The 27,078-nt window shown below is 46.8% G+C and overlaps 1 protein-coding gene across 4 annotated transcripts in view; it reads right to left on the bottom strand.

Moving 5' to 3' along the window:
* CSPP1 (centrosome and spindle pole associated protein 1) overlaps nt 1-27,078 on the bottom strand; it is a 1,841,309-nt gene that overhangs the window by 1,038,224 nt on the left and 776,007 nt on the right. For all 4 annotated transcript variants that reach the window (XM_069621145.1, XM_069621146.1, XM_069621148.1 and 1 more), the window contains 2 exons: nt 22,239-22,330; nt 3,622-3,718 (listed from right to left, as the gene is read on the bottom strand). In XM_069621145.1, the coding sequence (XP_069477246.1) occupies nt 3,622-3,718; nt 22,239-22,330 (189 nt within the window). The remainder of the gene's footprint in view (nt 1-3,621; nt 3,719-22,238; nt 22,331-27,078) is intronic.

The following is a 27,078-nucleotide window of genomic DNA, read 5'->3' as shown; positions in this document are numbered from 1 at the left end:
CCTCCCTTCGGGCCGCGGAGCTCGTTCTCGGGCCCCCGGGGGTCCCCAGATGCCGCTCTTTCGCCTCGGGGGGCACCCGAGGTTCACGGGTTCCGTGGGCCGTGGATCTCCCGTGGGGGGGTCGCGGGGAGGGGGGGGGGCTCAATCCCTCTGCGTGTCCCAGTTACGGCGGGAGCGGCGTGTTCAGGCTGCCATTGCCTGTGCGCCCCCTGGTGGCCTACCTCAGATGGTGGTAGTTTGAGTCTTGGAGCGTGGTGCTTTAAAGGAACAGCCAGGTCTTTAGATTTTTTTCTGAAAGAAACGTTTAGAGAAAGAGTTGGAATCCGCCAAAATGGCCTGCTGATGGCTAAAGTTTAGTTTCCCAGAATATGTTGAGAAAGATTTCTCTGTTGCTGCACTGTTCAGAAAAATGAAAAATAAGCACACTCACAAGGTCTGGGCCCCAATGAGAATGCTCAGATTGCAGTCCTTAATGCCAGTGCAAGGTCTATTTCAACCACACCCTTGCTTCACTGCATCCAGCCACTACCTGCATCTCCCATTCTAATTTTGCTCCAAATCTCTCCGCTTAAGTTTTTCTTCCACCTACGACACTCCATTTCATTGGATTGTGCCTACCTTGGAAAAGGAAATCTGAATCATTTTTGAATTGCCTCTTTTTTTCCATGCTGGCCTTGGGGTTTTTTCTTTTATGCAAGGACCCTTAACCCAGGAGCTTATTTTCATCAACAAAAGATTTGTTTTTTTAAATAAGAACCATAGATGTTTAGCTTGGGGGCAAAACACTTTGGGGGCAGGCCATACCAGCTGGTAACAGTCCGCAAACCTTTGCAACTGAACCCTGGTTCAGTCAGGACAATACTTAGGGGTGGAGAGCCCTTATGGGTTGGCACGGCTCACCCAGAGGTGTTTATTGCTAAAGTATTTGCCAAGACGGAAGACCTGAAGAGTGCTCAGCCTGGGATATTTGGTAAGTGCACATATGATGGGCTACTACATTTGAATGAAAGGTTGCAACAGAAACAGTAGTGAAAGACTCTAAGAAGACCTCCCCCTCTATAATTGCTATGACTCCATGACAAAGCCAAAACATAATCTGTACCCCAATGACCTAAATAGGTGATAGTACTTTTGTTGTATGGCTTCCTTTCATGAAAATACAATAGTAAAAAGAAACCAAAAAAATATATTTTACAAAGATATCAATGGGAACTGTGAAGAATCGCAGCTATGTATCCTTCTGCCCAAGGGGGAGCCTTCCCCTTTGAGTCTAGGGAGGTGGGCCCACTCCACAAGACCCTCCTTATGGGTCTGGGCAAGTGGGACCTCGCTGGGAGAGCCCACTGATGAGGCGATGCCTAGAGGTGGCAGAGCCAAGGAAAGCCTTACAGCCCACGACTTTTGTAGGAGTCCTGAGCAGCAGAGGGAAACGATGGAAGCAGGGCGATTCCAAAAAGGGAGAACTGAAGGAGAAAGTAAGCATTATCAAGGTGGTGGAGTGACCACAACAACTTTGTGGTGGGCAATGTGCCCATTGAACAGCGCCGAAACCACCCAACAAGGGAGACCACGAGATGCCTTGCAAGCTGCAGTCAGGCACGGTAGCACAGAGGAAGAAGACAGTGCGAGACGCCGATAAGAAGAAGTATAAGATACAGGGTAGAAGAAGAGGACCAGAGTGTGTGGAACCCAAATACAGGAACGGGAATACCGGGAGGGAGAGATGGTACATCGATCCCCATCCTCTTATTTTACAGAATATGCAGCATTTAACAATTTATGCTCCTGCATATATTTTCATCTGATCCATATTAGATATGTTGTGATGTACATGAATTTCTAGAGGTTCTTTTAATCCAAAATACTTAATGCAAACTTAAAATTCATATGTAAACATAAACAAAGTGATTTAACAAAACATTACGGTTGTGGTGAAGAAAAAAGAATTGGTTACTAAGCTGTGTGTAGCGTAAGCATTAGGCTTAGTGGAAATCTAAAAAAAAAAAAAAATGTTCTAGACTTGTAGTTACACCTTCAATGTTCCAAAGTTCATTCGGAATATTTTTCCACTGAGATTAGTGGCAGTGTGCTCCTCTTTAGTCCCTGGTCATTTACACCTGGGGTATAGAATGCCCTTCAAAATTTACTTACCCTGCAATTTCCTTTTCATGCATTTTGCACGAGAGAAGAGATTCCCATTAGGACCAATTTTTATTTGTGTAGATCACAAGAATTCTGTGGTCACATTCAGAGATCTGGGTAAAACATGCACATCATTTCCAAACTCTGGAAGGGCAGAGGCAGCTTTTCCTTTTGCGGTTAATAAAATGAGTGCAGCAGAGGTTGATAGTGAATTTGGGGGTTCCCTTGCAGTACGTGGGCAGGGCTGGTTATTTCATGCGTTCTGCAGCTGTTGTGTTCTCCTCTCCTAATCACCTTCACGTTTCCCAGATCCAAAAGGTGTAGACTGGTCCCCTGCAGGCTTCACAATGTATATTTCCCCAAGTGTGAAGGTGGATGATGGATGCATGGGAAAGTTTCAGTTTCAATCAGATGTGATGCATTTTGTCCTTGCACAGGGTAACCTGGTAATTAAACCACCTTTCCGGACTACACGTTTATCTTAACGCAAAGTGCCTTCTGAGAATGGGAGCCTTGGCTCACTTCAACAGAGCCAGTGGGGCCAACACATTTGATAAAAGTGATTTGTTAAAGGGAAACCAGAAGGGAAACATCGGATGGCTGTGATGCTCAACATCTGGTGACCCTATTCCTGCAGTGTCTGCCCTCCCCTCGTTCTCCCACATCCACCATCAATCACAGTCTTGCTCTCTCAACTGTCCTCCTCCCACTCTGGTATGGTTCCCCTTTTGGTCTGGACCATCTTTTCTCTCTAGCGCTCTATAGATCATGCTCCCTCCCGTTCTCCATCCTGCTCCTTCACGTTCTAATAAATCCTGCAATATTTCTGCTAAAACGGAACAGTGTATAACCTTTCATGTGTCAGCTTTTAAAGAAATGTAGCAAATATTTTTTTTTAATCAGAAGAGTACTTGTCAGCCATATGTAAGGGGAAAAGAAACCCTAGAAAAATATCTCAGGGATTTATAAGAGAAACTCTCAATCATGGAAACCCTGTGGCCGTGATTCATAGAGCGTTATCCTCTGGGATTGCACCACTATAAAACACTTCCATGAATCAGGCCCTATGTATGCCTGTTCGAACATCATTTTAAAAGGATTGACACAAACCAAGAAAAAAAACATTTAATTAGCTAACTAAATATATTTTATTGGAAGAGCAAGGTTTTCCTAGAATAGTTGAGTGAAGGATAACTTTCTCAATATACCAACTAAGAAATAAACATGTTTTCGGTCGAGATTCATGGCGCCCTGCATAATCGTCAATCTTTTTCTTATCTACATGTGTGCAATTAACATATGCAGCATCGAAATAATAAAACCTTGTCTTTGAAGGTCACGTTAAGAGAGCAAGAGAGATTAACAAGAGAGTTCAACTTTAAAAAAAATATATATTTTACTTCTAGGAAACAAGAAAATCAAAACAATTTTATTTAAATATATAGAGTTACCGCTTTTTACTATATAGTTTTACATTACCTCTTCCTGTTTCTCTGTTGCTCAGCAATCTGTTCCATTAAATCATGCCTGTACTGCTCTTTCTTCCTCTGCTGAGCCGGGCCTTTGTCTGGCCCTCCTAAAGCATAGACAAATGTACCAAAAAAGAAAATATGAGTTGCTCAACCATATGCCCATCTATGACATTTGTACATGTATATCGTGCAACATATGTTTTGCCAACTTGCATCTGAGCAAGTGAACAGAAATTAAAATGATTACAGTACAACAATGCATACAATCAAAGCCGCAGATTTTGCTTTTATATGGAGAAGACCCTTCACACAATAGAACCAGAACTACAGTGTGGTGGCCATATGACTAACAGGGGAGTAATGTTCTAGTACTGGCTTTTCGTTTAACAAAACATGCATTCTGGCATTTAAAATCTTGGTTCATCGCAAACAAACTACTTGGGCAAAGATCCCAAAGAACAATGGCTTGTCAATGGAAATTCCTGAGGTGGAAACAACCAGCAAGCCATATGGCAACTATAAACTTATCTGAAGAACCTGCCTCCAAATCCTGTGCCAGGCCCAATAGAATAGATGAAAAAACAAACTTACTGGAATTTATTTCGAATTAATAGAAATTGCACCGCCATCTTATTTGTGGATTACACAAGGATATTTACATTTTGAAAAGTACATTTGGGAAAGGAGTTTTACATATGCACGAGAGCTGAAGACAATGTGACGAATTCTAGGTATGTGTCCCTTCTCCCCAAGGGGGAGCCTCCCCCTCTGAGGCTAGGGACGTGAGCCCGCTCTGCAAGACCCTCCCTAGGGGATCTCACCAGACGACCTACCACAGTCGCATATATGGGACCGTCTACTCTAAGGAACAATGTGTATCTTTACATTTGGTTGAAGTCAATGCTACAAGAAACCAATATGAAAAAGGAGATATCACTTTAAGGAGAGACGTGCATTTAACTGGACGAGTCGAAGAAGGAGAGAATTTGCACCTAGGTGAAGCCCCCTAACATCATGCCTGCTGGAGGTGGAGCCAATACAGGTGGCAGAGCCTGCAACTTTCAAAGGAACGAAGAATGCCATTGTGGAACGCTCGAGGCCAGCATATGCAGCAGCGAAGAAATCATTGTGAAGAGGAAGAGAGAAACCAAGTACCCAGTGGTGGAGTGACCACATCTGCAGTGTGATGCGCCGCATGCCCATACAACGACGCAGAGACCACCGCTGCTGGAAATGTCAGCTTCCTATAGCCAGCGCCCATGTACAGCAGTAACCGATTGAGAAGCCGAGAACAGGACACCCTGGCAAGAGTGAGGAGCAGGAAGCCAGATACCAAAGAGTGATTCCCGAGAGAGAGCAGAACCTCCAACCTTACCCTGCATACAGGAGGTACCAGGGAACTACGAGATGAGGAGGCCAACAGGGTCTCAAATGTATGAAGAAACTCGTCCCAGTTCTAAGGACGAGCCATTAAACCTAAGAATGTCCAACTGGAATGGTGAAAACCCAAGAAAGCAAGTAACTAATAACCTGGTCAAGGAAGACTGATATTATATGAAGAGAAACTCAGCCCAATTCAGAGGACGAGCTGTCACTAGAAAGATCTGTTGACAAGAGGTGAAAAACCAATAAAAAAGAGGGGTCTAACCATCCCAGCTGGGGGACAGACAGACTGGAAACAAGTCCCCTAGGAAGAAAGGAAGATACCCAAGGCCTTCAGACTTGAAGACTGGAGAAAGCCCATCATAGTCACGTAATTAGAGACAGGAAATAAGATTGTCAAGTCAACAAGATAAAGGAGAAATGGGGAGACAACTCATGAAGAGAATCCATGGCAGGGAAGGCCTAAAAATGGATCAAGACATCCCCAAATTAGGAAAGCCTGAATTAATAGGCTGGGAGGAGTCTGCAACTTTAGACAAGAGTGTGAGAACATATCTGAAGTAAAGATATTCTAAACATAATACCACAGAAAGTGCAAAACCTCAGAGTATTTTGGAACAGCTACTAGTGTTGATCAAGAAGACTATCCAAGAAGATTATGTTAATATCTGTACCAAGTAGAACCTTGTATATAAAGAGACTATCAGAAGAGAAGAAAAGACCAGGGCAAGAAAGACATTCTCTTGGCTTGCTTAATTTAGTTCTGTATTATGGTAGGGTCAGGTAGAGTTAGTTTGGACGGAGAAAATGTTTACTTTAGACATCCTGACAATTGACTAGCATATTTAGTTCCTTTAGATGGGCAGGGTATTCCCTCTATTAATAGGGAAAGAAGGGCTTTATTTCTAGAATTTCATTAAAGATAATTCAGAATGTTCTCAATGTGTCCGGCTCCTCCTCCTGAACTGTCACAACAAGCAACATAGCAATGTATAAGTTATTCACTGCAATAAAATTACTACTGCTCTGCACGAGTCTTAGGATAAGGAGTGATTTCTAAACTGTACTCGGCCCTTCACTACTGCTAAATCAGCAGTAATCTCATTCATAAAGGTAAAACAGGCACAACATGAATTGTATACTTCCTTCGCCTCTTAGGCTAGTGCAGGCCTATGGCAAGCTAAACTTTTCAAGAGGGATTAAGCCAGGAAGGAAGCATCCAAAACAACAATAGTACGATGTAACCAAAAGAAATGTCCAATTAAGGTTCTACAAAAAAAACAATATTTTATTCAAACTAATAGGATAAACAAACTGATAAAAAGATTCTATGTTAGAACAAAGCATTTGTTTAATAGCGAGGAGGAGTCCCGCATGCTCACCTATCCCACCCCACTTGCCATATACCTAACCCCAACCATGTGTGTGAGCTGAGCAGTTTTCTGTTTGCATGGTTAGATTTAGAATTATCCAGTTCATTGTTTCTTACCTCGATGCATGTAGGACTCCGTAGGAGTGTGCTTCTTATGATATTTTACTTAATTCAGCACTTTTGTTTTGATGGTTGCTGATTGATTCACCAAGCAGTTCACTACAACTCCCAAATACCTTTTTCGCTGACGTGACCCATTTATTTTCGTTCAGGCGCGTCAGAAAGGCACTGCCGGTCTGGTGCTAACCTTGTGCCATCGGTTGTGTCGGCGCTTTGCTGCTATGCTCAGGTATTTCATTTTCTGCTTATTTTTATTTAAAATTGTTGATTGCCAACTATGGACTGCAAAACCCCTCTGTATAGTTTGCGCAGTAAGGCTATATTGAATGAGTATTATCTATGCCTTTCTTCCACGTACAAATTCTTGCAAAGCGATCGAGGTTTCCTCCCTTGAATCATTAGATTCAGATAATGACTTAGTTAAAGTCGTCCATGACGATATGCTCCCATTTGTAAATGAGTAAACGCTGTATTCATAGTCCCAAAATACTACGTTAGCACCTTAGAGGTAATGTCTTTGCATGCCTTTTCCACTATGTAACCTGCTTCAAAAGCTCCCGCAATTATATGTCCTGTATTTAAAGTGTGTGCTGCTCCTAATGCCACCCCATTGCACACTAATATCTCAGATTTAGCCACTACCATAGCTTTAGTAGCTGCAGGCCCTTTCCACACTGCTAATTCCTCTGAACTGAAATGTTTATACCTGAACATTCGCTCAGTGCCCAAACAGGCTCTTGATTTATTTAATACCATTTTAGAAGAGAATCTGGATATAATCTTTCTCATCGATACCTGGCTCACCGACTACTTTGGACCCGACCGATCATTAGCAGTACCGGATGGCTTTCAGATTCTTTGTAAAAATAGGAGTGGGCCAGGCCATGAGATTGCTGTAATTTTTAGATCTAGATTGAAGGTCTATTCTGTATACATAAAGGAAATGGAGGATGTTGAGGCACTTATGGTTAAATTGCCCGTAAATCCACACACCAGTTATAATTTTATTTTGTTATATAGACGAACACGCAATTTGCCAAACTTGAAGAACAGCTTTCTGCGCTACTCCACTCCTGCTTAAAATCCTCACTTAGAATTGTTATTCTTAGTGACTTCAATCTGTGGTATGACGCCCGTCGGGACCATAGGGCTACAGTTACTTCTCCAATGTTCATCTATCGTGGATTTTTTCAATTAGTCTCTGACCCCACACGTAATGGTGGTCATACTCTGGATTGGTTATGTACCCATGATATAATGATAAAGTAATTAAAAGTGGCAGAATGTCCATGGTCAGACTACCCGTTTCTCTTCTCAATCATCTCTACACCTAAACCCTCATCACACGTGTATCCGAAGAGAGTAGTAGTTATGAAAAGCGCTATTCATAAACTCCAGAAACAAATGCGCCTTATATAGAACCACTTAATCAAAGCTGCACTTTTGGTCATGACCTGGATGCCTTGGCGGTCTGCTACTCCAAATGCCTATTGAAGTAGCCAACAATCAATACTGCCCCAGTCAGGGCATGAAAAGTGACAATCAATCCAGCACAAAACCCAACCAAGTTTACCCAAGAACTCAGACCTCTCAGGGCTACAATGAATAAAAGGTATAGATATTGTAGAAGTCTCAGTTGGCTAGCAACAAAGACAGTGCATCCACATCTGTATATAAGAAGGCTGTTTTGACAGCTAAACAAAATCTTTTGACGATCGAATCAATGATGCGTCCTCCAATTCCAAGGAATCCTAAAAGAATTGGAAAAAACTAACATTCCTCCTGCAGTAACTGTTGTTGACGAATAAGGAATGGTGCACTAAGATCCAAAAGGCCATGTTCAAGAAGATTGATAATCAGACTCCTAGCACATGATAAAGCCTCTGCACTGTACCTCAAGCCTGTGCCCCTCCAAAGAAGTCTTTCAAATGTGGCAACATGTTCCACGTTGCTACTCTCAAATGTCATTCTGCAGTCAAACACTCCTCTGACATCTCACCTCCTCAAAGAAATGTCCTTGCTCTCACCGGGACATGGTTTATGGACAGTTCTGTCACAAGTTTTGACACTCTCCTCCCTGTGGGCTACAAGATCCAGTCTGAACCCAGAATCAACCGTCCTGGAGGTGGAGTAACGCTGATCTTTCCAGAGTGGGTCCCGGCCTCTGTCATCCCTATGCAGGCCTACTTCTTCTTTGAATGCCTGGTCTGCAGGCGCTCTCTCTCTCTCTCTCTCTCTCCTGGCCTCTCTAACTGTAGCCACCATCTACAGGCCACCTGACCTTCCTCTCTGAATGGGCTGACCTCTCCTCTTCTCTCCTTGCCTCTACTTCTCAACTTCTCCTACTCAGATCTTTACATCCAACTGGATGCTTCTAATTCCTACTCTGGGCTTTTCTGCAACCTCTGTGACACTCTCTCTTTCCATTCTGCCCTCTGGCCCAATACACACTGCTGAACATACTTTGATTGTTCTCATCTCCTTAGACAACCCCCTCTCTAACCCTCTCACCACTCCTCTCTTTTGGCCTGACCACTTTCTAATCTGAAACTCTGTATCCCTCAAGTAAGGCCTCCCCCCAGCACTACCACCTACCTTCTTGGTCATTTGGCCCATGAAGCGTGTGTCAATGGATGCCTTTGCACCTACTTTCTCTGCTTCTCCTACACCTGCGGCTGACTCAAAATCTGACACAGCCCTTTCTAATCTGCATCTATTTCCAACAACCTGGACATCCTTGCCCCCGTCATGAGAATCCGGCTGAAGCATACCTCCAAGTGCAACTCTTGGTATGATTCCGACCTCACCGTCCTAAAACGCAAGTGCAGGGTGGCTGAGAGGAAGTGGAGGGCTTCAGGCGCATCCTCTGACAAACTGGCCTGCCGCCTGCTCCAAAGGCAATACAGACTCTGTCCTGTCCAAGAAGAAAACACAAATTCAAGCCTGCATCTCTGTGGCCTCCAACAACACGTTCAAACTCTTTAAAATCTGCAAAAAACTGGCCAATCCTGTTGCAGTCTCTACCTCTCCTGTTCCCTCCCAGTCCCTCGGTATGGCTTTGGCCTCTCACTTCTCTGCTAAATCTCAGGACATCCTGTCCTCTATCTCATCTCCCTTTTCCTCTCCTCCACCCGTTTGTTCTTAAACAACACCCAACAAGGTTTCTAGACAAGTCCGATCTATGAAAGTGTTATCCTAACAGGTGCTCCCCTGCTCCTCCAGAACCATCAAGGGCCATATTGACACCCTTGCTCCAGCCTTGGCTGATTTCTGTAATCACTCTTGCCACTGGAACATTCTCCTCTTCCCCCTAAGCACTCCCTTGTGCATCCCATCCTCAAGAAGCCATCTGCTGATCCTACCAGCCTGGCAAACTATTGCCCAATCTCCATCACCCCTTTCCTGGGCAAACTTTTGGAAAAGCTGGTCATCTCCGAGCTTACTCTCTACCCTGAAACTGTTGGTTCTCTCCATGACCATCATTCTGCCTTCACAGCGGCCAGAGGCACAGAAACTGCTCTCCTGAACACCCGTGAAGATCTGCTATCTAACCTTGATTACAGAATTCCTTCTGTCAATCATATTTTATCTTTCCTCTGCTTTCGACACGGTCAACTACGCCATCCTGATCAATCGTCTGAGAGCCTGGGCATCACAGATCAGGACCTGGAGTGGTGACCACCATCCTCTTGGACTGCCCCTCCTAGGTGCAACTTGGTCCCTTTCCCTCAGCCACCTCTCTCTCTCTACCTGTGGCGTTCTCCAGGGCTCTATACTCTCACCCTGGTTTTTCAACTTCTACTTGGCCCCTTTGGCTCGCCTGATCTCTACCTTATCTAACTTTCAGTGTTATGCGGATGACACTCAGCTTTCCTTCAGACTCTCCTCAGCCTCCTCTTCTCTGTCGCTCATTCTTGATGATCTATCTGCGATTCAGGTTTGGTGCGCCTCCAACGATCCTTTCTTCTCATTGGGACCCCTACCCCCGTTTTCCCTCTGGCCGCGCGCCTTGGGCCCTCTTCCTTCGCCTTCCTGCAAGGTAAAAAACCTTGGCGTCATCTTTGACTTCACTCTCTTTCTCTCCTCAAATCTCAGACGTCGCCAAAAAGTCTCACTACCAGCTGCACCTCCTCAAAGGGACTCTTCCCTTTGTCACTTTCCCCCAGAAGCACATTGTCTCCAGAGCCCTGGTTCTCTCGAGGCTGGACTACTGCAACAGCCTCTTTCTCAATCTGCCTTCCTCTACTCTCTGCACTCCCCAACTAATACAGAACAGGACTGCAAGCCTTATACGTGGCCTCAAGCTCAGGTACTGTATCTCTCCAGCCATGAAATCTTTCCACTGGCTCCCGGTGGCTGCAAGGATCAAGTTCAAGACCCTTTGCATTGTCCAAAAGGCTTTCTGGGGCCCGGGGCCCACCCTACACCAAAATACCTTTCTTCTCGAGCCCTTTGCTTAGCTACTTCCAACTGTCTAAGGGTTACACGCTTCTTCAGGCAGAGTGGGGGGTAGATCTCTCCTCTGCAGGTGCCTCCCTCTAGAATGGCCTCCCTGCCCCTCTCAAACTTGAGCTGGACCACCTGAAGTGCCGGAAGCAGCTCAAAACTTGTCTCCTCTGCTTTCTCCCTTCTCCCCTGCTGACCTACCCGTCTGCTGTACCGACTGGTTGCTTGGCTACCCTCAGAGTCTCACTGGGTACCAGGCTCTTTATTGATCAGACACCCTTGCACTGCCTCCGGGCCTACCACACTTAGGGGCTGTATCTGTAACCCTACAGTCCCTTGTTCTTGCATTACACCCAGAGCCACACTGCCCTTGCTGCACTTACTCAGAGCATTGCTGCCCTGCTTTTCCCCTCCCCTCTCCCTTGCACTCCCCCCTCCCTTTCCGTTGCACTTCTTGTTCTTGCACTTGGACGATCAGAATGACACAAGGCTTAGTAAGATAGTTTGTCTTGTCCTCCCTCCGTCTTCCCTCCCTTATCTTGTCGCCCTTGGAAAAATACTTGTGTACAGGCACGTTATAAACGACTTATATCATATATCACTTCCTCCTGCTGAGATTTGTCCTCCCCCCCCCCCCACTACCAATATGTCTGATGACGATATTATTGAAGTTCTGCGTGGCCTTAAGCCCACAAGCGGTCCTGATGATCCTTGCCCCTATGGTGTTAAGAGATGTGCATCTACTCTTGCCTTGGCTATTGCTACTTTTATCTTTTCATTCAGCTCAGAAATAGCATGGATTACTCCTTTAATCAAGAAACCCACTCTAGATCCTAATGTAGCAACAAACTACAGACCCATAGCCAATGCTGCTTTTCCTTTTGACAATATTTGACCGGGTAGCTTACCTTCACACAACCTACATGCGTGTAAACAATCTGGCTTTTCGGGCTTCTCATAGTACTCAGTCAGCTTTACTAGATTTAAAAGCTAATCTGCTCGCCAATACAGATAAGTGATGTATTTATCTTTCACCTTCGATTTGGTTGATTTTTATCTTTTTCTTTTTCAGATTCGTCTTTATTGAAAGATATTTCAACAGTTAAGACTTCATGAAGCATACATTTAGACATTTTTGCAAACCATACTGAATTCCCTCCTCCATCGCCTCCTAAAATGCAACAATGAACTGCCACCCCAGCCCGCGCCCCCTTTATCTTCCCCCCATTCCCCCACCCACCCTACCTGGTGCGGTCAACCACTTACAAATTCTCCTTATTCAATCCGCCATTCCCTTAAAACTAGTTGAAGCCATAAACCTTTGGAGCTCGATCTCAACTCTGAGGTCCGTTCTACTCCTGCTTCCTTAGGGTTGCTGGCTCCCTTTTGGCCGATTCTTATTGCGTACCACTCTGTGCCCCTACTTTCAATCTTTCTGCCCCCGCCCTCACCCACCTCCTCTCCTGCTCTCAGATATTTATCGACAAATCCTCCTCACTCCATCTCTATAGTCCCGCCCGGTCAAAGAATCCCGCTGTTATCCGTTCCATCACATAGGTTATTAGCAACATTTAACCATTCTTTTTATCTGGAATGCGTTTTTTTTCTCCATTTTGTGGCTAGACATGCTCTCGCTGCTATTAGTAGGCCCAAGGCTATCCCAGGCAACCTATAGTATTCCCCTTCCAACTCCTCCAATCCAAACAGGACTAACAGGGGAGACCTGGCTCGAGTGATCCCCTCCACCTCATTAATCCATTCCAAGACTTCATCCCAGTAAAACTGCATCCTCGGGTTGCCTCACCACATGTGCCAATAGTCTGCCTTCGTTCCACATTCCCGCCAACAAATTGGGCTGGTATCTTGGAACATTTTAGTAAGTCTAACTGGGTCGAATTGCCAACTATGAAGTAGCTTGATGCCATGCTAATTAGATTGACTTGATATCGATGTCTGGTAGGCGCTCCTACAGAGATGTCCCCATAGTGCTGCATCTATTCCTCCCTCCAGATACCTTTCCCACCTCTCCCTCAGATTCTCGGTTTGGCCCATCAACGGCTGCTACGAGAGCCTCATACATTGCTGAGATCAGTCCCTCCCATCCCCGTCCTAGTGTCCAGAATTTTATCAAAGGGGTTCAGATCCCTCTATCTGTTTGCTCCATCCCCTATCCGTGAGGACCCCCTTCTGTTGCAGATACAGGAAGATGAATAGTTTCCCTATACCCAGAGCCTCCTCCAATTCCTGTATTCCTATGAACCTGTCCCCTTTCAATAGCTGGCCTACCCTCTCCAAGCAGGCTTCAAACCAAATCTGGTATCTTTCTGGGTTGGGGGATCGCGTCTCTTACTCCCGGGACCCATAGATGTCCCAATGGGGAAGGCCACGTTGTGACTCCCCTCATTTCCACCCCTTTCCTCCAGATGTTCCATATGGTCCCTAACATGGGATGTTCACAAATTCTATGGGGGATCCTGTCTCTAGGTAGCCATAACCATTCTCCCACTGTAGACGGTCGCATATGATGGTTGTCAAAGGCGATCCATTGGAGGTGGCCCTGGTACAAGAACCTTGAGTGGGCTGCCTTATAGTACCTCTTCATATCCAATAAACCCACCCAACTTGTTCCCTTTGGGAGAACAAGCACCCTCCATGCTATTCTGGCCTTCTTCCCCTGTCACAAGTACTTCGATAGTGAACATTTCATTTCCCGGAAGAATGATCCTGGGAAGCCTATAGTGAGCATCTGGAATAGATACAAAGTCTTGGGAGGACAACCATTTTTATCACGTTAAGGCGCCCCAGCCATGACACTGAGCTTAATCCATTTCGCCAGGTCCTGTTCGATCTTGGACTTCAATGGGGTGAAATTGGCGAAGAAACTCATATCATATCTTTGGTTAGATGAATGCCCAGGTATTTTAACCTCCCCCCCCCCCACACTCACTTGGCATGAAAGGTAGTAAGACACTGAGAAAAGCCTTGTAAAAACCTGTGGTGTACCCATCGTCCCCAGGGGCTTTCCCCACCGGTAGCCTCCACACCGCCTTCCGGATTTCTTCTGGTATGGGAGCATCCAGTATGGCTGCTTCCTCTCCCTTCAAACTAGGAAGTTGAGTGTTAGCCAGGTACTCCCCAAATCCTTCTGCGCCAGGGGTGCGTTCCGATTTATATAATGTCCCGTAGAAGGAGGCAAAAGCCTCCTGGATCCCTTCTGCGGACGTCTGTCGCCTCCCCCACCCCCTCTCTATTTCTGCTACCCATCTTTCCACCCTCTGTCCTCTTAATCTGGCCTCCAGGAGTGCATCTGCTGGGTCTCATTTTTTGTACAATTTCCATTTAAGAAATTGCAGGTTACAGATTATCTTTCACTCCTCCAGGAGCCACAGTTCCTCCCCTTTACCCCTAGCCTCCTTAATAGCATCCTCCCTCTCCTACCCCTGCACTCGCTTATACAGGTTGTGTTTATACTCCCGTTATCTGTTCGCAATCAGACCCCCTCTCCCTTTTCTTCTGCGCCCCCTCCATAATCAGTGCCACACCTCCACATTGCTTTCCCCGCCTCCTTTGGAGTAAGATGTGAAGGACAACCTTGGAGACTTCGTTGTCAGAGCTAAGTGCACAAACTGTTGCCTCAGAGGAGGTCCAAGAAAGAACCTCAGCTAGGGGATGCTGGGCACACCAGAAATCTGTATCATCTTAATACAGTAGTTGAAAAAATAATTTCAATGCACATTTTAGGCATTAGTCTTTCTGGCTCATGAGCAGACCATGGAGCACGGTCATGTCCAGAGGCAAAAAGCGTGGAGAAAGCAGCCGCTTTTGAGCAGACGCCACCTCGCTGGAGCAGGCTTGATGGCGAATAAGGTACATGGGTTGCTTATTGAGGAGGGAGGACGACAGACCAGGAAACTAAAGGAGAAGGAATCATCTCCTTAAATACACAACTGGGGCATAATAGCCCAAAAAGGAAGAAGAAAATGAGTAACGTGAGGGATCGCAGGAACCCCAGAAACCAGAGTACTGAAAATTGTCAAATGGCTCATAGAACATTAGGGTCGGGAAACCCAAACGAACCAGAGGTGCTCCATGAGACAAGTGAAATAGAAAGACAAGAGAAACAGAGGCAAACCTAGTAAGAGGAAATCCACCCAAGTGTTAAAACGTGATTAAGGCGGCATCCCTCCACCTCAAATCAAAGGAACCTTAAAATAAGAACATTCCTCAGACGAGCACTTAAATATTGACAGCGCCGCCAGGTAACCCTTAATGGTACCCACTTGCAGGCCCTTGTGGGCTAAAGAAAGCAAACAAGACAAAACCAAAGGAATGGAACATTGGAAAGGATCCACATTCTGTACCCCACACCAGTCACAGAACTTTCTCTAACGGCAACGGCACAGGGATTTCGTTGCAGGCCTTCTGGCCGAAAGCAACACCTCCACCACGTCTTCGGGGAGGTCCCAAACCTTATACCTCAACCTTTCAGATACCAAGCATGAAGGCTGAGAGACTCGAACTCTGGATGGAGAACCGACCCTCTCTCCCGTGAGAGCAGATCGTCTCGGTAGGGAAGACGGCGTGGAGGGCAGATGGACATGTCTAGAAGGTCCAGGTACCACGCTCTCCTGGCCCATGACAGAGCAATGAGGATCATTCGGGAACCGAACCTCTGTTACCTCCACAACACTTGCGGAATGACGGGGACTGGAGGAAACGTGTACAGCAGTGGGAAGGACCACTCCACTACGAACGCGTCCCCTAAGGCTCTGCTTGGGGGGAATTCCCGCAAGCAGAATCTCTCGCACTTCCGGGTGACACTGGTGGCGAAGAGATCCACTTGTGGGGTTACCCAAAGGGTAAAGATCTCCAAAATAACTTCCTGAGCCAGCTACCACTCGTGAGAGACTGTGATCAGAGCGTCCGCCGCTGCATTTAAGTCTCCGGCCAAATGAACTGCCGAGATCAAAATTTCCTGCTGGATGGCCCAGAACCAGAGCTGCATCGCCTCCCTTCACAACGGGAGTGACCCTGCCCCCCCCTTTTTTGTTGAGATAGTGCATGGCCACTGTATTGTCCATCATAATCAGGACATTCTTCCCCGCACAGATGGCAGAAAAGCTAACCTGACGGCCCTCAGCTCTAACAGATTGATGTGGAGTTTAGACTCCGACAGAGACCAACGTCCGCTGGCTGTCAACTCGTTGGCATGAGCACCCCAACCTGTGAGGGATGCGTCCGTCACGATCGTCACCTCCGGCCATGGTTGCCAAAATGGTGCTCCCTTCATCAGATTGCCTTTGTCGGCCCACCACAGAAGATCCTGGGTGGTCAGGATCTGAAAGGGATCCGACAACCTGCCGGAGAACTGCAACCACTGCATCTTGAGAGCCCACTGTAGGGATCTCATCCGCAGCCTGGCCTCTGGCACCAGGAAAATGCAGGCTGCCATGAGGCCGAGCAACCTCAAGAATTCGAACACTGGGAGACTCTGGGCACGTTGAAACTTGTCCACCATTTGCAGAATGTGATGAGCCCTCACCTGAGGAGGCGAACACTGCCCCAGGGATGTGCCGAGCACTGCTCCGATGTTTTGGAGCCGCTGGGTAGGTGTCAAATGTGACTTCTTTAAATTGAGGGAGAAGCCCAGCTTGTGAAGGGAGTGGCAGGTGACGGACAGATGATCTAGAACCAATCGTCCAGGTAGGGGTAGACGTGAATCCCCCCTCAGCCCCCTTTCCTGAGATACGCTGCCACCACCACCACCATCAGCTTGGTGAAGACCCTCGGGCGGAGGTCAATCCGAAAGGGAGGACCCAAAACTGAAAATGCGAATCGCCAACCGCGAACCTAGGGCACTTACTGTGCTTGGGATGAATCAGCACATGAAAGTAAGCATCCTTGAGGTCCAGAGACATCAACCAATCCTGAAGTTGAAGGGCCTGGAGGACTTGGGAAAGAGTAACCATCTTGAACTTGTCCTTCCTGAGGAGCTTGTTCAACCAACGCAAGTCCATGATGGGTCTCAATCCCCCATCTTTTTTCGGGATAAAAAAATAAGGGGCATGCCATCCCTTGTTCCTCTCTGCTACAGGCACCAGTTCTATGGCGCCTTTCTCCACCAGGGATAGGATTTCCTGCGCAAGGAGCGTATCCGGACGCTTCAAAGAGAGCTTCCCCGGTGGATTGTCGCGAGGACTCTGCCGGAAGGGAAGACCGTAGCCATGGGCTATAATCTCCAGAACCCGCACATCGGAAGTAATGGCACCCCATTCTCCAAGATGCTGCGCAAGTCTGCCCCCAACCGGCGAACCATGGGACATGGCCTCATGACTGAGCGGGCGCAGCTGCGGCAGTGCCTGAGGGCAAAGAGGCAACTGGCCGAGTGGCTTTGGCACCCCGAATACCTTGCTTTCGATCCCGGGTACTCCTATGGTGGGTCCTTTGACTGGCAGCTCCTCTCGATCTACCAAAGGAAGTGTAGTACTGAAAGGAACCTCCCCTCCATTGCTGTCCCCTAGGACGAAAAGACGGAGGTTGACGTACTGCAGCGCTCAAAGACTTCACTGCAGCTTTGGAGGTCTGCAACCTCTCAAGGCTCTCGTTAGCCTTGCTGCCAAACAGATGAACTCCATCAAAGGGCATGTTCAGAAGACGGGATTGCACATCAGGAGCAAACCCCCACCTGTGCAACCACGCAAACCTGCGTATCACGGTGCTCGTAGCCATGGACCGGCTGGCAGAGTTTGCCGTGTCCAACCCAGACTGAACGGATTCACACATGGCATCCTTGCCGTCTTGCACGAGGGGTAGAAAACCATCCCGTTCCTCCCCTTCGGGAATATGCTCAGCCGCCAAAGACGCACAGTTCCACAGAGTGTGTGTGAATCTCGCTAAGACACAAGTGGAGTTGGCCGACTTCAACGCCATACCCCCAGCCGAAAATACCTTCTTCGCCCAACCATCGAAGCGCTTATCGTCCCCATCAGGAGGGATGGTAGGGTACGCAGCCTGCTTCGAGGAGGCCATAGCCGCCTGCACCACCAAACTATCCAGAGCAGGGTGAGTCGATAAGTAGCAGGGGTCACCACTGGATGGGCAGTATTTCTTTGGAAGCGACTTAACTGCCGGTAGACTCTCCGGAGCAGTCCAAGCCGCCACCACCCTTTTTTGCAAAGCCATGTGAACGGCAACACCAGGTCAGTGGGCAGACTTTGATCCAGGATGTCCGTCAAATCATCCTGAGCAAAATTAACAGGTGGAGCCGACCACCCCAAGTATTCTGTCACTCTTGACATGAGACGCCGATAGGAGGAATCTGCATGCGCCCCAGGCCGGCCAAACTCCACCTCCGGAGGTGTCAAGGCCACTAGCGTCACGCAATGACTGACGGAGTTCCTCCATATGACTATGCCAAGACAAAAGGTCATCAGCGACATCAGGAAGCACTGCCATCTCCTCATCAGACAGTTCCTCAACCTCTAAAATATCCTGTAAAGGTTGGAAGAACTCCAATCTAGGAGGAGTAACAGAATAGGGCTCAAAAACAGGCCTCACAGTCTTACTGAGAGCCTTCCTCGGAGGTTCCACAGCCTCAGGGGCACCTCTGTCAAATCCTCCACAAACGGCGTCGAGGGAATCGACGTCGACCAAGGCACCTGTTAGGCAGAAACCTGTGCAGTTCCCTTAGGGACCACTGCAAAAGGCTTAGGACTACAGGTGTTGGCAGTAAACCCAATTGGTAGCAGTCTGTACCACCCAGATTTATCTGGTAGCTGTGGCTGAGCAGTCAGACTTCTCTCAAGAAGAGTTAGACAGTATATAGAGTATACAAAATAGGTACAAAGATACAGTAGCACAAGCAAACACTGACCAGAACTTTGGTATAAAAGTATATAATTATTTATTTAAAAACACACTTGTAAAATACACTAACACTAATATGGCAAGCAAGTTCAAACAGTCACTATCAATATATATACATCCCTGATTACTTATTGAACAAGTCTTAGTTAAAACACCACTTATTTGCAGACAAAGGTGAGCGCTTAACCTCAGATGGCACTCCAATAAGTTAGTTAAAAAGGGAGGGAAAGGGCAGAATTAGGAAAGCACACAATACCAAAACTTTTAAAAGAACCACAGCAAGTCAAGAAAGGCAGAGTCTACTGTAGAGCAAGAAAGTTCATAGGCCAGGCCCACTCTTGGAGAGAGCAAGGCGGAATGTGTCCAAGATCACACAGTTGAATTATACTTTAAAAGTCTTTGCAGATAGTTCAAAAAGAGTTGGATCAGTTCAGAGAAAGTTAGTTAACAGGTCCCATGTCACCCCAGGATAGAAGGTCAAGGATTTACGGGACACCTTGAACAGTCTGTTGCGAGGGAGACCAGGCGGGACACAGTACCTGAAATGGTGAGAAAAGCTCCAGCGGGGGCAGTTCCTGGCAGCGGGTGCAAGTCGGTGCTTCGTCCAGGGGAAGAGAAGATCTCGACGTGGAGGAAAGCTGGAGGTCGTTGCACTGCCAGGGAAGAAATCAGCCGTGGAGTTTCCCGGTTAAAAAGGTACTACCCTTTTATTCGGTGAAGCGTGGCTCTCCGGCCGCCGTGGTGTTTGGCACGGGCGATTCGACCATGAGACGATCCAGGAAGGCGAAAAGAGGGCGAACTCATTATCCCCACCAGTTCAGAGGAAGAAGACTCTCCAGGATGAAGATCTTCTCTGTCGTCAGGAAATGGTGAGGCGGTTCAGCAGGGCTCCACCGGTGGTGTTGTCGTTGCAGGTCGGCTCAGCTTCTCCCTCTTCGGATTCTTTGGTCCTGTGGCGACTTCTGAAGTTCCAGTCCCCAAAGCCCTGCTTTTATGCAGAAAACCCCCATTCACTCAGCCTAGCTGTCACTCAAACATGCTAAGTGGTGAGCCGGGCGGCTCACCACTGGGCCAATCACACAAGAGTGTGACTTGAGTTGATGAGGCAACTCAGTCCAGGGTGCCTAAACCCCGCCTCCCACATATCCTGTAGACCCAGACAGAGTGGCACCACTTGTGGCAGCTTCTGTGCAGAAGCCTGCCAAAAGTGGAACAAAGGGCTCGACTTGGGTTGGAGTTACAGAGGCGAACACAAACACCATTTTAAAACGGAGTCCTGGCAAAAAGACCCAACAGGGGAATAAATATTAAATAAATAACCCGGCGGTATCTTTAACATTGCACCAAAAAAGTGGTGCGTTTAAAATGAACGGGAAAATCCCATAGGAAATATTCCGGTGGAATATTTCGCGTGGTAACCACTGCCACCAGCCAGAAACTCGACCGGGGGACTGCACAGTGCCCCCTCGAAAAACAGAGCCAGGGCAATCTAATTACCCCTACCAGTACTTCCATAATATGATGGTTTGTACTGGTTCTATTCACAATTTAAGACTAGTAAAGTCAATGGTGACTTTACATGCCCTGGGAGACAGTAGTCAGTCCCAGGGTATGGAGTCTATGTTTGGGGGTCACCGTGACACCCCTATGTTACTGCACTGAGGGTGCTGTGTAACACACTTAACCAAAAACACATGAAACCCTATGGAGTAAAAGACCCCATGGACCATACAAACATTACAAAGTCAAAGGATATCTCAAATCATGTCTAAGAGTGGGAGAAAAAGAGTCTCACTCTTAGCAGGAGAGAAAAATAAACCTCAAAAATCCAGCAAAGCTGCTGGTGGACTCATTAGGTTTGGGAAATTAGACTATACAGAGAATTCTCCCTAACAGCGCCGATGACTTCGACAACTTCTTCGAGGGCGGAGCCCCGAGAGTGTCCTTCAACAGCCACGGCACCGGTTGGCGTTGACACCTTCTTCGAAGGCTTCACATGTTCCGACGGTCTCGATGGCGTCAAGGACCGGGTACTGGATCTGGCACGGCTATGGCAATCTCCCTTGTCCGAGCTGGACCTCAACAGCTCCCGATGATCGCGCCGACTGCCCAAGCCGAAGGCGTGCGAGTGGTGGACCGAGCCCGTTCCTTGCCAGCTTCTTTTGAAGGCGTGGACGGAACTGTGCCTTGCGACTCAAAAATCGCTAACATCTGCTGGTGGAATCAATCCCATTCAGCCCGCGACGAAGACTTGGTGGGACAAGTGAACCGCCTCGAGGAGTCCTCCGACGAGGACGGGGAAGGTGATCGGTGACGGCGCTTCCTAGAATGCCTCGATGAGGCAGAGGAATGGCGGGAACCACTCCTAGACCAAGACCCCCTGGATTTTCACCGACGCAGAGTCTCCCCTCAAGTCATCGGTCGAAAGCCCAGCGGACTTCGATTCATGGGGCTTAGACACTCTACCTACCTTCAATTTCCCCCTCCATTCCCGCAAGGCCTTAGACATCAGGGACTGGCAGTCATCACAGTCGTCTGTGGCGTGGCTTTAGCCGAGACACCAGAGGCAGATGTCGTGCGGGTCCGTGATGGACATTTTCGAACCGCAGTCCCGAAATTTTTTAAAGCCTGACTTCGGGGTAGTAGAAGAGGATGAAGACATCATTTTCGAAGAAAAGAATCGAGCATGCCAAGATTCCGAAGCAAACACGTTTGCTGAAAAAACAGAACTGAGGCTACGGGCGCCGTGCGTCCTATATATAACATCCGGTGACGTCGACCCTCGACGGAGGCCCTCGAGGGACAACAGATCGACGCAGGACGCCCTCTGCCGAAAATTTTCCGAAGCAGCACACATGTGGACATTACCTGTCATAGATGTGGAATACGTCGGAGGACACAATCCCCTCGAAATTACCCTTTTAGCAGCAGGGCTAGAAAGGTGTTTTTATTTTCTCATCAAGTTCAATCCATCTCGTAAAAATCGGGTTTCTGGTCCAAGTCCTTCATATGGTTTGCAACGTCACACAGACCTTTTAAAGGGATGATGTCAGACCAACATTGGAATACTACTTTGGTATCCTATGTACAACCATGTTAAAAGACTGAATGTTGAAGAAAATGGCATGTGTTCAGCAAGCTGGGAATTCAAATGAGGCAACATGTTCAAAGCCCTACTTACTTATTCCTGAAAGTTATTGAACACTCACCAGCTCCAAGCGATTAAGATAATAGCCTGACTTACTTTTGCAAACTATAAATACAACCCTTTGTACTTGGGCACTAAAATCAAAAAAGATGAGCAACAGATCTTTAACATTTTACAGTTTTACTGACCTTGTATTTAATGGTTTAAAACAAATTATATAATTTATTGAAAATTGTGTTGCTTACTTTGTAATATATTGCCAGTGAAACCAGAAAACGTTCTTACATACCGAGAAGCAATCCTGTCGCAAATGAGCCTTCTTCTTTATCAGTTGCAGACTTGGAACGCTCAGTCATGGAAATTCTTTGCGATGCTTGAGCTCTAAAAGAAAAAGTTGCAAGTCAACACACACACACACACACACACACACACACACTAAAAAACAGAAGCTTCATAAATTAGAGGACGTCAATTTCAAATGAATCCAAATACTGATTAGAAGAAAATGTGTCCGTTTCAGCCTAAGTGATAAACTGGTGTGACAATAGAAACTGCATCGTCAATTTGTATTTTTCCCTTGAGCAACTATAATAACTACAAAAGATATTCATCTTTTCCATCCCCCACTATGATTCCATTGCTATGATTTAATTAAACTATCAATTCTGCTATGGGTTAAAATAAGCCTAAAATAAATATTTTTTTATGGGAGCGAATTATGATCGAAATTGCTGGGACTAGTAGACTGATCTAAATGACACATGTCCCTCATCTTTAATTTATTAGCACCCTGCATGTGTGTCACTTGGACAATCAGACATTTTCAAACAAGAGCTATATCTACTGACCGGATAGTGCATTCTAATTTGTCAAAAATCCCAAACTGTGTTTTTTCACTTATTTTAGTAGTTGCCCCTGCACCAGAACCCATAGTTAGCCCCGCGCACTATTCATGTTTTAACTTGCTGGGCTTTTTCATCCTGTAAATTGCCAAAGCTTTGCTTCAGCCAGGCCGTGCCTCTTTTGCAATGTAAATAAAAAAGGGTGCTCTTATTTATATGAAAGTATTCCCTTTTAATTTCTCATTGCGTCCAGGTTTTGTTTATTTTGGTCAATTCTTGTAAATACATTTGCACTGATAGAGGGAAGCAAGCTGGGTTGTGCGTCTAGACCCAGCGCTGCAGATCCTGACAAGGAGAGAAGCCTGAAGAGCTAACGGAGCCGATCCCTGTCCCAGGAAGCCCTGGTGATGTACCAAAGTCCCTGAGAAGGTAAGGGGAGGTATGGGAGAAACAGAGGGGATGCAAGAGCGGGCAGGAGAGACGCTCAACCAGCTTTCCCTCAGGGCAGTAGGAATGAACTAACTATTGCGGCTAGCCAGTGTCAGTGGGGCCTCCAGTATCATCTTCCATGTGTCAGTGGCAGACAGAAACCCACTGACTACAAGGGATGGGTCAGGGATGGGTCGGGGACCATAACATTGAGAAAAAGCATCTGAGGAAATCTTCCTCGGTGCAGTGGTAACAAGGAAACCACTGGCTACCGTAGAAGGGTCTGGGACCCCAATAAGATATGGAACTTTGCTAACAGACAAGAGTGGAAGAGGGTGTGGCAAGCTGAAAGCAGTCAGAAAGAAATGTGCCAAACAATACCTGGAGAAGGTAGTCATTGTACTGGTATCGAACTAGGAGTTGTGATAAAAACGCCAGAGGGAAAGAGTCATTTACCCCTGGCATTGTTTTGAACTGAACCAAGCAACACCAGGTGAAGGGAGTCATTCTCCTGGATGTGAAATTACATAAAGAGTGAGTGAAACCTGTAAGCCAGGGGAAGGGAGTCATTCCCCCCTCGCCTTTCTGTTAGAACATTCTTTTGGACACTGTTCAAGAAGCAGGAGAAGGAAACCATTCTCTTGAAGGAACCTTCTGTTAGTTTATCTTTTAGTTGTAGTGTGAGGGTTACAGTAGGATTTTGACACAGAACAGTGAAACTTTCATTTGACAGACATTCTGAGAGACCCTTCAGTATTAGTTTTGAGGCAGGGAAACCCCTATTGGAGTCTGGTACAGTTAGGTTTTCTATAACCAAAACCACGCCATTTTTGTGTTTGCTTCCTTCTTCAACACCCTTACACAGCCCAATGTGACACTTGAGGGAGAAGAGTCTGCCGAAGGGGACACACCTTCACTGCTTTCACACTTGTTCCCCGGCACTTGCTCTACTTGTGCCTTTGCTTTCCTGCCCCCCTTTTAGTTTGTCTAAAGATTGGGGCAATTGGCAACAGATTCTCAGCCGTTTCGTCCACAACGTTGAGGTTTCCCTTGTCTTCTCAATTTCATGTTTTTTGCCTTCTTGGCTTGTGCACCTTCTTTATTGTTTCAAATACACCACCTCTACTGATACTTCACAGTCTTGCCATGCGTCATCGTGCTTCTTCGGCTCCACTGGAGTCACATCTGTCACAGCCACACGTTCAAGTTTTTCTTCCGTCAAACATAATGGTAGTTCTGCAGGAACTGCTCATTCCGCGGGCTCCTGGCTGTCTAAAGTAATTATGCCCACAGGGTCTCCCCTAACGTTAATCGCCAGGCTTATGTTATGCTTCTGTGCAAGATTATCAATTTTAACACTTACATTTGATAATATGATACGATATATGACATAGCATTTATTACGCGCCTGTACACAAGTGTTTCTAGGCGCAAGGTGGTGTATTCCGTTACCTCCACTTTTATGTTCTCGTATAATTTAACAAACTAGGTCTGCACAAAGTTTAGTGCTGCCAAAAGCAATATAGCTCAGTTCCCCTTCCAGGCTTTGCTTGAACACCGGGGAAAATTCACCCGTTCTTACAGGAGAAGGCGAAAAGGAGGTGTCGGGATCTGAGTCTTAATCCTCAAAAATTGGGGGGGATGGGGGGGTATTTAAGCAGGAGTTGTCCACACCAACTGGGGCACAATATCATTCAGGGAGCTCCCTTTACCGACGACCCTCCCTTCTTACAGCCCCTTTAGACCCGCTAACAACCTCTTCTTGACCCTTCGCTTCAGTTAGGGCACTCATTCCTTCTCCAGCTGGTGTGAAAAAGTTGGTGATTTTTTTATATTTGGTACTTAGTGCTTGTTTCCCTGAGGCATTCGTAGGGGACAGCAAAGGCTTACTTGCCAGTGCACCTGGCTAGGGCAGGAGAAGCAGAGCCTGGGCCAGTTCCAGTAAGGCTTTCTCTGCATTTAAAGTGTAGCCTCTGGTCGCTTTCTCAAGTTGGACATTATAATCGTGCCCGCCTTTAGACCTCCACAGGAAGAAGGGGCATGAACTGTTCACCGCGACTCGACACCTATCCATTGATCCACTGTGCAGGTTAAGTGGCAGAACAGTTAATAGGCTGTGATCCGCACCAGTGGAGTGGGACAATTGGTCTTACCCGTACCATGTGTAAGCAGTCCAGCCGCTGGACTGGATGAGGCCTGATCTGGACTGGCCAGACTGCACTCCATCTTGCGGTACTCCGCTCACTGCTCGCCGCACCGTGGAGATTCTTTACTAGGCTACAGCCCATATGGAAAAAATGCAGAAATGCCTCTTACATCAGCCTCTGTAAATTGCTGCCCAGACTACACTCAACCTTGCTGCACTGCGCTCTGCTGGTTTGTTTATTTGGTAATGCGCGCCAAACCCTTAAGTAGCTGGGCGCAACAGGTACAAGAATACTTGACGCTTGGTTACATAATGGCATAAGTGCAGTAATGGCATCAAGAGAATACAATTAGGTACAGGATGCAGTCAGGTACAGGGATAGGGTACAGTAGGTAGCATACATAGGTAGGTACATAGGTGAGTAGGCAGAGTTTTCAAGGGATCAAGTGTCATTGGCACGCAGCCAATTTAGAGTCTTGCGTCTGAAGCTGAAGTAGGACTGGTTTGTTCTGAAGGCTAGGGGTAGTGTGTTCCAGGATTGCCCGGCTTTCACTGGGAACCTGCTGCCTCCAGCTTTGGAAAGCTTGATCTAGGTATCTCTAGGCAGTGGGAGTTGGCCGTTCTGGAGGGGCGAGTCGACTTTCTTCTGACCATTCTCTCAGTAAGGTATAGTGGTGCTGCATTGTTGAGGCGTTTAAATATGAGCGAGACTGTTTTAAGTAAGATCCTGTCGCTTATCTATAACCAGTGGTGCTCTCTTCGGATATTGGAAATGTGTTCTCTGTTTGGTACGTTAAGGGCAGTTCTGAGGGCGTTGTTTTGTAATGTTTGTATTTTGTCAAGGATAGATTTGTTCGCTCCCAGGTATAGGGCGTTACAATAGTCAAGTTTTGATAATATTAGGGCATTAGCGATGGTGATGCAGCTGGCTTTAGTTCGAAATGGTCTGCAGGCCCTGATGAGCTTGCAGATGTAGGCGGTAGAGGATGCCATGGAGTTTACCCGTTTCTTTAGGGTTCTTTAGGGTTAAGGTGGAATCAAGGTCGAAACCTAGAATTGATACCTCTTTAACTACTTTGATTGCGTTACCATCTAAATTGAATGCAGAGTAGTTGGAATTCAGTTTTGTTTAGGTTGGTATCGGAGGATCTGTTTTATTGTCATTCAGGCAGAGGCCATGGGATGCCATCCATGCCTGAATGAGGAGGTTTATTCTATTTGCAAAGGCTGTGTCCTCGTCAAAATTGCCCGAAAGGGGAATGATGATCTGGGTGTCATCCGCATAATTTGTGTAGGTGACACCCAGTCTGTCCAATATGTCAAAGAGGGGCTTGGTAAATATATTATACATAGAGGGCGAGACGCACGGGGCCTTGTGGAACTCTGCAGTTGGTCTGGATTGGGTCTGCTGATGCTGAGGGGGAGAAGACTATCATTGTTCCATTTTCTAAGGAGGACTGGACCCAGGCTATTGCATCACTCGAGAAGTGGGCTGCTGACTCTAGGTGTTTACACAAAACCACGTGGTCCACCAGATCGAAGGATGCCGACAAATCGAGAAGGAGTAGCATAGCAGTCCTGCCTTTGTCCTCAAGCTCATCAATTTGGGTTTTAAGGTTGATTAGTGCCGTTTCCGTGCCATGTTGTGGCCTGAATGCAGATTGCGGAAGCCAAGTAGGTGGTTTACGTCAAGGTAGTACTGAATTTGCAAG

Source organism: Ambystoma mexicanum, chromosome 5q (genome assembly GCF_040938575.1).
Source record: "Ambystoma mexicanum isolate Mex_15411 chromosome 5q, UKY_AmexF1_1, whole genome shotgun sequence".
NCBI lineage: Eukaryota > Metazoa > Chordata > Amphibia > Caudata > Ambystomatidae > Ambystoma > Ambystoma mexicanum.
The sequence above is the reverse complement of the archived record's forward strand: the minus strand, read 5'-3'. Positions and strand labels throughout refer to the sequence as shown.